Below are 12,399 nucleotides of genomic sequence, written 5' to 3' on the forward strand. Positions count from 1 at the left end.
TGAACTTTTATAATTGCATTGTAAAGCTGGAACTTCAGGCTGCATTCCTATATAATTTTCGTAAAGAATTTGGCTCTAAATTGTTAGTTATTAATTTTTGTTTGATGGCGTCTATGATTTCGTAACGGCGACCATCACGATCTTCCATGAAAATATTTAATACTCAACGAAACTAGAATCAAAATGTGAACAAAAGTGATATGAGAAGATTCGCAAGAACATTGTTCTTATAATTAGTGCATAAAGTTTTATAAATTAATTGCGTAAAGGATAGTAATTAATGAAAAACCAATGGCCTCTTCGGCAATCTTCGACAATAATTCAAACATTTTGTAGAATAATTATTAATAATTAATTAATTAGGGACAAATTTCTATTGAAAAATATATGTGAAAGTTCTTGAAGGATCTGCCTTTACGATGCAATTATAAAAGTTCATAAATTAATCGCAGGAATTGAGTAATTAATTAATTTTCTAATAAAAATTCAAAAAGGAACAGTCAGCGCCATCTATGATTTGTATCTGGAAGCTTGTGTTGAATTTTTATTAGAAGATTAATTAATTACTCAATTCCTGCGATTAATTTATGAATTTTTACAATTGCGTAATAAAGGCAGATCTTTCAAGAACTTTCCAATATATTTTTCGATATAAATTTGTCCCTAATTAATTAATTATTAATTATTATTTTACGGAGTGTTTGAATTGTTGTCGAAGACGCCATTGGTTTTTCATTAATTACTATTCTTTACGCAATTAATTCGTGAATCTTTATGCACTCATTATAAAAACAATGTTCTTGCGAATCTTCTCATATAACTTTTGATCACATTTTGATTCTAATTTCGTTGAGTATTAAATACTTTCACGGAAGATTGTGATGGTTGTCGTTACGAAATCATGGACGCCATAAAACGATAATTAATAACTAACAAATTAGCGCGAAATTCTTTACGAAAATTATATAAGAATGTTGCTTGAAGTTCTAGCTTTGCAATGAAATTATAAAAGTTCACAATTTAATTACGGAAATTGAGTAATTTATTAACTTTTCACCGTCGGAGCCCTTCTATCCTTTTCTATCCCCTCTCTGTCCTTGTCTGTCACGTGATCAGCTCTTCGACGACCTCCTTGCCGATTCTATATTCCTATCACTTTCTTGATTTTTGAGCCCAAATCATAGATGGCGCTGATCGTAGGCGGTAAAAGTTTTTAATTTTAAAAGAATTTAAAATCTTAATAAATCAATTCAGCAGTAGAAAATTAATAAATTTCCTTATACAATGTTTAATTTAATAATTAATACTTACATGAGCGATAGGTTTTGTATTTCCTCTATCTAATGATTATTTATATTTTCGTTTTCTTTCTGTAGTAAATAAGATTGCTATAGAAAATTCTTTTTCTTACTTAGTACTCTTATTATTTTGTAATAAATATATACTAACATAGGAAAGCGTAAAAAATCAATATTTTTATTACGAAATTTTATTTATAATTCTTTATTTACAATGTTTTTATAGGCGAGAAATGAATACAAAATAAAAAATGGATTGAAAAAATACTATCAACTATGGACAGGAATCGAAACCTGGACTTCCAGCATAGGAATTTTCGTATATTGCTTTTAGGCCACAACTTCACTTGAAAACTGTTGAAAATAAATCTTTAATTAAAAATGTAATAAAACTTTAATCATAAGTATCTCGAAAACTATTGAGCAGTTGCAACTATAATGATATATATTCTTGAACTGCGTGACGAAATCTACAAACCTGCAAAGTTTCAACTAAATCGGTAACCCGAAGGACTTGCACTTTCCTTGTGAGAATTTTTTCCCCGGTTGCTCGTTATCAGTCGGACGTATCTCTAGCCTTATCTTTGTACCGCAATCCTTTTCCTACACCCACCTCAATCGTTCTTGGTCGTTTGCTTTAAACTTATCACCTTTTATTTCTGTCCAATTGAGAGAGAAAGGAAGAGAGTTCGGTAGAGAACAATAAAACACAATAATTGTCAGAGTTTTGTGACTAATAAAAATTGTATGACTACTTACGGCAATCTCTGGCGAAGAAAATATCTACGCACACATCTACGTCCTATCCAAATATCGGTCGATTTAACTTTAATCGTATACACGACTGATTCTCGTGATTTGCCTGAAAATTGTCACGAAAGCCTAGTAGCGATATTGAGAGGTGCTTATAATACATCAGGCAATTGGATTTGTACTTCGTAAAAGTCCATCCTTATCATTTCCCTTTTTTTCTTGGAAGAATCTTCTGCCAAGAGCCAGATAGTCTTATGGAGACGCAATTTCTTTTCGTACATTAAGAAACGCTCGACATGGTAGGCTGTTGTTTCCAAAGAGAAAATATCTGCAGAGAGATTAATCGGGAAAATTGGATGTTCCTCGTCGAGTGAAAAAAAGGAGAGAAAAGGTAAGAGTCGATGTTGCAATACTTACGATCCAGAATTCGTTACATTTTTCACGAACAGTGATAGAAACGTATCGATCGACTGTGTATACGCCTTCAGGTATCAGTCGTAATTCGCCAACGAGAAGCTTCTTTTCAGTCTGTGCCTGTATCGAGTATTCGTATCAATATATCCGACGGCTATTTTGCTAAAACGATTCCGCGACTGCGATTGATCGACGTTGGTACGACGATCGGAATGCATTGCCCTAAAAACCCTCGTGCCTTTTAGTTTTAGGACGATCGAGCGTGCTTCAGCCTTTACGAATAGTATCGAGAGGCAACGTGCGGCGAATACGAATCTCGATTTTACGATTTCGTCGTGAGCTTAGACAGGCTGGGTCATTTAAATGTTTAAGGAGTGCGCCTTTGAGCATCTCGACAGCGACCTTATTGACTCAAGCAATCGCTGAATTCCTTTCGAAGAGAAAAGAGGAAGCTTTATTCAAACCTGAAAATGTAAACTAGACAGTGAATATTGCAGAATCGTAGAAGTAAAATGAAACAGTTTCGAAGAATCGAATTTCTCATTGACACGAAGTCAATGGATTAACGCTCCATTAATAAATTTTGGTTTACTTACAAAATAGAAAAGAATTATCGGATTTCCATTATCGATTTCCTTATTTACTTTAATAAATTTTCATACTTGTATAACGGTATAATTAATATTTCGTCTTTCGTAAAGTATATGTAGGTTAATATCAATTTCTTTTTTTCTCCTATATGAATAGAAGTGATTCTTTTTTTTATCATAATATAAAAAGGAATATAGCACACACTTGTCGGACAACGATTTTCTGTTCCAGTTTTTCTTTGGAACGCTATATCAAGGACTGTAATTCGAACGGCTTAAACGGCAGGCAAAATCTCTGACGCCGGTCGGCTCCACGTTACCGAATAATTATACATGCTTTTTGCGTCACGAGAACTCATTTCTAACACGTGAATGATGCTCGACATTGATATGCGTAGGGTTCATTTGCTTCTGCAAAACACTAAAAATACACGACAAGGTTTGAAGTGAAGCCAAGTCATATCACAGTTACCATGCGGAATATATTAATATTTAAATTTATATATTTATAGAAGCTGTATTGTTTTCTCGGAACACTGTAAATTTACCTGATACATCAGTGCAAAATTGCATTTTCCACGAGTCAAATACTTGGCATTGATACAAATTGTAAGAAACGTTTAACAAATACCTGGAATATCTTCTTTTTTCTTTGTTACTTTGTACAATTTTTATGCTTATATCCATTCATAAATAGACACGTTTCCAAGATTACCAAAATAATAAAAAAAAATTAAACGGGTTAGAATTGACGAGCATCGCTGAAGGCAAAGTTTGAACATAAATTTAAACATAAAACGACGAGATTGAACAAAGCTCAACGATATTGGAAACTCTATAGCAGAGATATTTTTATTATATCGATATCATTGTAAAAGAACATTAAAGTCGGAACTTATATTACATGGATTAACGTAAAACTCAAAAATTACTATACAGACGTTTATGTTTATTCGGAAAAATTAGTTTGAACAATTTTTATTCTTAAAAATGAGTTATCGTACAGACTACCTTTAATAACTTGATCATGCAAACATTTGCCTTTATATCCTAATGTTGTACTTTATTTATTAAATTTATTTAACCAGCTATTTATTTAAAATATAAACCCGTTAAAATTCCTAGGTTCCTCTTTAGTCCATTATAACGTACTTTGTATACGATGGAGATCGTTATAGAGTGTGGAGTAGGACGAACGATATTAAAATTCAGCATTTTGCAACGCGTCGAGATGTAACTATTTTGTAAATGATTGCGACTCCACGATACATACCAGGTGGTGTACAATAGGGGCCGGAAACGAGGTTCAGAATCTCGAATACTGGCCAGGCGAAGATGCAAATGAATTTGAGGTACAAATCACGCCTATCGATTTGCGATCGATAAATTAGACTTGCCTCGATGCATGACTACAATTGAAACTAAAGAGTGTCCGGATTCGATTAACCTTTTGATAGAATTTCAAATTGTCCTGTTTGTCAATGCAAGGGAACCAATTGCTTTCCTTCTTCCATGGAATCTAACGATCGTTCTGCTTTTAAGAAACATAGGTTCGTTTAAAGAGGAAAGATCAATAAAATGTAGATTAAAAACAAAAGTAGAAAATATAAATTAGTAGCGTGAAAATGTAAATTGCTTATTTACTTACGATTATATCAGAATGATAGAGTTCCATTCGCGTGATTGTAACAAGCCAACCAACAAATTTATGGATACTTCTGAAACTATTATTACATAGAATTTCATTAATTTACTACAATGTCATTTGGAATGAATAATTTATACTTACAAGTTAATTTAAATTTTGTATATTATATTATTAATATTGAAATATTTACTCTGGTACAGTTAATTACAGCGTCTAGGTAAATTGGTAATGCTATAACTTGATTAAATTGAATTTCTTGTAAGTAAAGAACATAATTATTGTTATACGTGATATATAATCAGATGTCTCAGATTACCTGTAATAAGTCCCGAATATCGTAGTTGATATATTTTACAATTTCTCGAATTGAGATTGCTGTTATTACCTCTTATACGTCTATCACAAATTTTATGAACACTACTTATTTTATTTTATTTATATTGTGAAATTGATATTTTAATATTCTATACCTTTTTTCGTGTTTATCGTAGTTTGATAATATAACTGTACGAAAGTTATCTAGATGATAATCTTCAAATTTATAGGTCCCTCAGCATAGGAGGAAAACAAGTGGAAACGATTGAACGTGCCCGGGATGGAACAGCCTGCGCTTATAGTGCTTATTATAGCACGAAGGGCATACCGGCAAGCGCTCGTGGTCATCGTGAAGAATTGTCGATAGCAATGCGTGTATTGGGTTCCGGTTATCTCACTACTTGCCTGCAAATCAAATATTACCGCCAGGATGGTCAGAGCCATTGTGAATGGGGTGCTAGGTTACACTGTATCGAATTGGACTGTTCAAGCGTAGAAGGTAGATTAGTTACAGTAGATCGGGAAACTTACAGAAAACTTGGCATAGAATCCTAGCAGTCGGTAGGTGTTAATGTTATAAAAGCCATTACATAGCGAAAGCGGCTAATATCTGTTTCTTATTATAAGAATATAACGATATATATCTCTTATTGATTTTGATTGGCTTATTTTCGATTGAAATTAAGATTATTCGTTGACCAATGAAATGAGTCAGGATGCATATGGCGGGCATTTGTTCAGAATTTGAACGATGAAAAATATAATTACATATGAGCTATATTTTTTTATAGTATGTAAAGCATGTCAAGTTCTCGGCATGAAAACATAATAAAAAAGAAAGGATATTTTCCACAATTTCTGTGGCACTAAATAGAGTAAAAAGTGAAAAACAATCGTCTTTCTGTAAAATATCAATCAGTCTTTATTATAAAGAAACAGTAAGAGAATACCTGCTAACGAGGAGAAGAACATTGTAATGATTCTTTTTGGTTCCTTAACGATATGAAATTATAAATCTATAATTATTAAACGGTGAACCTGTTTCATTAATATAATTAAAGTGTAATTTCATTACTCTATTTTTCTATATCAAAAAACGTATTTGTATATACATACATATATCAGAAATATACACGTGAAAAATATGATAATAAAATTATAAATATATAATATGATTGTTGTAAATTGATATAGAAAATAGAATTCGTATTATAAATACAAATGTATTTTACTTAACGTGAATATGAAACAATATTCCAAAATTCTGTAAAATGTGTTGTTCAAGAAGCCATGTTTAACGAAACATAATCGTTAAGGAATCGATTAGGATAATATTCATTCGACACTCGAAAGTTGTATGTAGATATCTAGTCTACTGACAGTTTAAAAATACTATCGATACCAAATCTACTTGTAATATTTTTATAATATAAATAACGTTCAGGATTAAGAAATTAATTAGGAATTACTCATCTAATAATGGAAAAATTGCAAATTAAAGTAAGTAAATTTAAAGACTCTCACTATGCTAACATATTACACCTGTATACAAAAAACATATATATATAAAATATACAAATCCTTAGCGTAGATATTATATATAAAAACATAAAAAAGCGTTACTTAAACATATTGAGATTTGCAACAATAAAATTATAAATGATAAACCGTTCGAATATAAATTTATTATTCAATATATTATTGCAAATGTATAAAAACATGCATAAATCAAATAAAAATATGTATACTGTTATATTACTGTTAATATGAGCGAAAGTTTACATAATTGATGAATTATATCAATTGCTTGCAAATCATATAAAAAGATTGTAATTTATTTTTCAAATTTATCTTCTTTTATTTGCCGACTGTATTTTATTATAAAAAAGAATTGTATGCAATTTAATGTACTTGAACATAAAATTTATATACGTACAATAGCACATCATGGTTAATGTCGTGCCGTTCAAGGCATGTTGAACTATTAATATTACTACATAATTACCGTCACAATCATTATATTTATACCTGTTGAGTTCCACCAAACTTACTGTGTATTTAACACCTCGATATTTTATTTAAAAAAGTTTCAGACATGTTCCTTTCAAGAAAGTGATGGATCAAAATTATTAAAATCATAAAAAATATATTCTTTTATATGTAATTTTTTATAATTGTTATTGTTTATAATTTATATAGTTTTATTATCATCATGTAACTATTATTTTAATAATTATTATAAAGATATTCATATTTATACTATATTAAAATAATCGCATCATTGATAATAATATATAGCTAAATTTTTCGCACGCTATTAAATGAATCATTATGTAAATATTACATATTATCAATTCAGATATTTATTAAAAAAAAACAAACAAATTACATTTTTGATTATAAAAACTTATTATTTATGAATAGTAATTTGCAAATAATATACATATATATACATAACCTATATATATATATAACCTTCATAAATAGGTATATATGTATACAAATGTATGTCATTACATCATAACTTTTTCTAAATTATAACACTAATTCATTGAAAATTATGGCAATTACCGAAAATGACCAAACAGTGCCTCTTTACGTAAATGTAAACACAAATTGTTCCTATTCTTTATTCACATAATTAGTTACTTATTTAATAATATTGGTATCTGTATAATTTACAATCGACTGAAATAAATTATTTAATCCTTCAATAATCTTTTTAATATTTTTTAATTATAAAACATGTTGAACACCCAAAAACAGATTATAATTCAAATATGTAAAAATTAAATTTTTAATACATTATATTGCTATATGTGTTGAAAATTGTTATGTGTACTTTTTAAATTTAAATTAGTAATAATTATTAATTACAATGAAGTTTATTATAACACTAATAATGAACAATTCAAAATACAATTATACATAAATTTTAAAAGGTGGGTGATTTATAATTTAATAAAAGAGCCATTAAGCCTTTGTCAGATATTTCTTTTAACTGAGTTTTGATTCGTATTGCTAATTTGTGTGTTTGTTTCAAAAACATAGCAGAATGATGCAATGCAATTGTATAAGGAATAGGGCACCAATCTTGTTTGACAATTCCTCTAACAAGGGCTGTTATGTAACTTTCTATTAAAGATGTATCATCCTCAAGTGGATATAAATATTCTCTTAATGGAATAACTGATTGTTCCAATGGTAATCTGACATATCGAAGCAAGTCTACATGTTCCGACCATAATAGTTTTCTATAGTGAACATTGTGTCTTTGTGCAATTGGTACCATTAAAGTCATAGAAAAACCATAATCACCATAGGATGTTGAACAAAAATGTTCGCACATCGCAGTAAATAAATCCGTAAATGAAGTAAGTCCTGGTAAATCTATTGTAAAATTGAGTTTTTTGTAATTATCTTTTAATAAAATTGTAATGGCTCTAGTAAGTAAAACAGACACATCGTTATTTAAATATAACGTGTCACACAAGTAAACAAGTACTAATCTACTAAATCTTAAACTTTGTGACAATTTTTCAACCAGATTTGGTAGTATTAATTCTAAACTTAGTACAGCTAAGATAACAATTTTATCATTATCATTGCATGCATTATTATTTCTGCATTTTGTATAAATGTGTACAATAGGCAAATAAAGCCAATCTTTAGGCATTGCTGCTTGATCCCATGTACTATTTAATGCTACATATCGTTCATACAAATCATACACATCGCGATTTAAATTTAGTTTAATATCTTTAATATTTGAATTCAAATTTAATTTTTCTACTTCATTCGTTACTATTTCCAAATTTAATTTCTCTTTTGATAGTGCAAATCTAAACATATTTTTTACATCAAAAGGACAGTCGGCTGGTAAAGATGATACAAGTTTAACAGCAACTTTCCAAATAATATTTACCATCTTATTATCCAATTTATCTCCAACAAAGGAAGTTGCATTTACTAGAGCAACCAAAAAAAATAATTCAGATCTCGTATACCATGATCTTTCTAAATACCAGTCTATTGTTTCTAATCTTTCTAAATATCTATAAACTTGTGGATGACTGAGCACTGCCTGAATCTCTTCTATAAAAGAATGATTGATGAATACATTTAAAACTATTGCAAGAAAAGGCATACAAGAATGTTGAGATACTGCAGGTTGTAATTGTCCATCATTAGCTAATACACCCAAATGAGGTAATGCTGAAGGTTCACGTTCAGTAACTAAAGAACAGTTACTTAACAAGTTCGAAGTAGAGCTGTAAAAATTAAATCGTTAAAATTCTTTTTGACAAAATTTTGAAAATGCTTAACTTCTACTTACTTGAGTTTAGAAAATACTTGTGATCGAGATATTTTCAATGTTTTAATTACAGTAATATCATTAACTGCTAATAACGTTTCAGCGATAAGTTTTGTATTACCCCACTATAAAAATATTTTTTATAATATATTGTATATATTTATGTTCATGTATTTGTAATGTAACATATTTTTATTTAACGTACCGTAACATTATTTAAAGAAAGTAATTGTATACTCCATTTAGTAAGCAAGACTGATATATTTTCTTTTAAAGGTGTCAAACAACTTGCAACTGCAATTAAGGCAGCTGCGTATTCACAAGATAATTCTGATGCACTTTGAATATCATGATTACTCAACAGGAGTTGTAATTGTGATATAAGAATTAACTGTGCTCCAGATAAACTATCCAAAGCTTCTTTATGCAATAATAATGTTTTCCACAATCGTAAACTTTCAATACTGAGATTAAAACTTGCTTTCCTATAAAAAAAAAAACATAATTTATATATGTTATATACCTTATAAAAAACTTTTTATTTATATAAAATTATAAAGTGAAATATTACCCAGCATCACAACTGATGTATAATATAATGCGCTGTACAATCTTAAGGTAATTTAATCTTTGAGCAACAGATTTTCCGCCATAACAAAGTAAAATGCGGCAAAATCTAAGTGCAGCAACCACCGGGACACCATAAACATTATTTATGACATCTGCCATTGCTATGACATATATCAAGTTAGTAATTTATCAGCAATATTAAATTTAAATATAAAATATTTTAGTATCTGAAATAAATGCACCTAATGCATCTGTGGATAATGGCATGAAGTTCTCAATTATTGTCTCCAATAAATATGGAGTATTTGTAATTTTTAAAGCAGTAATAGGCGAATGTCGTGTGAGTCTAATTAAAATTTCTAATGCATGAACTACAGCAACTGGTGGGGGTCGCATTTCACTTAAAATATACCTGTGAATAATTTCAATTAATTTTTTCAGTCAAATTTTTCACTGTAATTACAAGTTTATTTATTTAAAAATGACATTAGTAAACATACCTAATTCTTAACAGTATATCAGTTCTTAACAAGGCAGCAACTGCATCTAGTTGTGCTAATTCATGATCTTTTAAAATACTTATATCATCAACATCAGTTTTTGGTGTTGCTAAAACAGGTTCTTTGTAATTTTGGAAACCATATAATCTATCCAAGCAAACTTCATCCTCTTCACTATATAAAAAAGCTCTAAGTGCTTGTAAAGTTGCTGTGAGTACAGCTATTGATGTATCATCCAAAGAAAATCTTAGCAGTAATAAAAGATTCCTTTGACTTAGAGCAATCAAGGGTGCAGGTTCTAATATTTTATCGTACCAGCCCCTACGACTTTTTTCTATAATATTAGCTAATGTTGTAAGAGCTGTACAGCGTTGTTGTTGAGCCGATGATCGACTTAACTGTAATAATTCTTGTAAAGAATAACCAGGACGTTCAGGTTCTTCTCCGTGATGATGGAGGCCTTTTTCAATAGGTAAATTGTCGTCTTTATACGCTAATAATACACCTATTAAAAGAATATAAAAAATTTAATATACCTTTTCATATTTCTAATATATTTTTTATTTTTGTTATATACTAGTATTTGAAAATTACCATTGAAATCAAAACGAGCATTATATGGTTCATCTGGAATAGGATCATTTTCTTTATTTAACTCTATATCTTCCATCCATTTTAATTTTTCAGATTCAAGAGAATCCATATGTACCCAACCTTTTTCTCTTGCTTGTTCCATTAATTCTTTGGAAAGCTCTGGTATATTCTGTTCAAGTTCATCTACTTGCATTGGTATAATATTACTATTTTTGAGTAGATCTTCATTATGATTACTGGAAACTTCTTTTACAGTTAGTTTTTCTACATTCAGAGATTTTACATTTTGATCATGGACTTCAACATTCAATTTTTTATTGTTTTCTGGAGCTTTATTTACTTTCTGTTTTTTTATTATTTTATCTTTTAAAAACTGTATTAGTTCTGGCTTTAGAGTCATTTCAAGTTTAGTTTTTTCTTTAAGTATATCCTCTTGACTCATATGACTTAATCGTTCTAAATTTTCTTTATGTATATCATCTGCCCATGGTCCTTCTACAATAACACTACTATCAATAATAGTTTCAGATTTAGAATTTTGAGATCTTTCTATTTTATTTGTAACATAGTTTTTTGGAGAAATTTGTTGGTAAAATAAACTTTGATTTTTATCATTTTTCTGGAAAAGAGATAAAAAAATTTGAATTTATATAATTTTGAAATATTTTTATTATACATTTTATTACAATAAAAGATAAATACCATGTGTGTAGAAATGAAAACTTCAGGAAAACCTGTATTGGAACATAACACTTTTTTATTAAGTGGATAACTGTGTGTTTCATACTTTTTTTCTACAATATTTCCTAATATTACTCTTGAAGGTGCTATTGGTATACTCTGAACAGAATCCTGTAGTTCAATTTTTTCTTTTGTTGCAGGATTTATAACATCTCCACTACTTTGAGAAGTAAAAATCCTGTTCTTTATTTGCAAATCTTTCAATTGAGAAAATTTGGATCTAACTTTACCAGAACTTGTTTGACAGTTAGTAGCTGTAGCAGATGTAATATTTAAAGATTTTGCATTTTGTTTTAAGTTAATTACTTTAGCCGATGGTTGTTGTTTATTCTTCAGAAATTCGTCTTGCATACGAAACAATTCTTCCTCATTATCGGATGGTTTAGGTCGTTTTAAAATTGGACTTTCATCCATTGTTTTAGAATTGGTTTTAAAACTACAAAAAATTTAATTCTTCTATTGAAATATTTTATTATCAAATATTTTTAAGTTATATAAATGAATATAAACATCACTGATAATTTTGTTAATTACAATATTTATTTTTTACTACTAACTCTATATATTGTTAGTTCATTTCGTTTTCTCCTTTCTGACAAAATAAAAGATAAATATATCCTAAAGAAGAAAATTCATTCACTTAGATAACCTATAAACGCGA

General features: G+C 29.1%; 2 protein-coding genes and 1 long non-coding RNA gene across 3 annotated transcripts in view; 1 reads left to right on the forward strand and 2 right to left on the reverse strand.

Annotated features, from left to right (window-relative positions):
- LOC108547934 (CB1 cannabinoid receptor-interacting protein 1) overlaps positions 1-5,648 on the forward strand; it is a 16,874-nt gene extending 11,226 nt beyond the window's left edge. Inside the window, exon 2 of the mRNA XM_017900659.1 lies at positions 5,249-5,648. Coding sequence (XP_017756148.1) covers positions 5,249-5,573 — 325 coding nt within the window. The 3' untranslated portion in view covers positions 5,574-5,648. The remainder of the gene's footprint in view (positions 1-5,248) is intronic.
- Positions 1,531-5,264, reverse strand: LOC108547935 (uncharacterized). Its single transcript, XR_001890235.1, has 8 exons — positions 5,174-5,264; positions 4,704-4,779; positions 4,329-4,586; positions 3,062-3,476; positions 2,469-2,929; positions 2,058-2,379; positions 1,777-1,957; positions 1,531-1,652 (listed from the first exon to the last, which is right to left on the reverse strand). It is a non-coding gene; the product is annotated as an uncharacterized LOC108547935 (long non-coding RNA).
- A 2,305-nt stretch (positions 5,649-7,953) lies between the features above and the next one.
- On the reverse strand, positions 7,954-12,232 carry LOC108547928 (RNA polymerase II-associated protein 1). The gene is made up of 8 exons (XM_017900650.1): positions 11,700-12,232; positions 10,998-11,616; positions 10,404-10,908; positions 10,146-10,315; positions 9,905-10,064; positions 9,539-9,818; positions 9,355-9,458; positions 7,954-9,289 (listed from the first exon to the last, which is right to left on the reverse strand). The coding sequence occupies exons 1-8, from the start codon at positions 12,150-12,152 to the stop codon at positions 7,954-7,956; spliced, it is 3,627 nt and encodes a 1,208-aa protein (XP_017756139.1). The 5' UTR covers positions 12,153-12,232.
- Between the last annotated feature and the right edge of the window lie 167 nt (positions 12,233-12,399).

This window comes from Eufriesea mexicana, unplaced genomic scaffold (assembly GCF_001483705.2).
Source record: "Eufriesea mexicana isolate 0111107269 unplaced genomic scaffold, ASM148370v2 scaffold1312, whole genome shotgun sequence".
Classification (NCBI taxonomy): domain Eukaryota; kingdom Metazoa; phylum Arthropoda; class Insecta; order Hymenoptera; family Apidae; genus Eufriesea; species Eufriesea mexicana.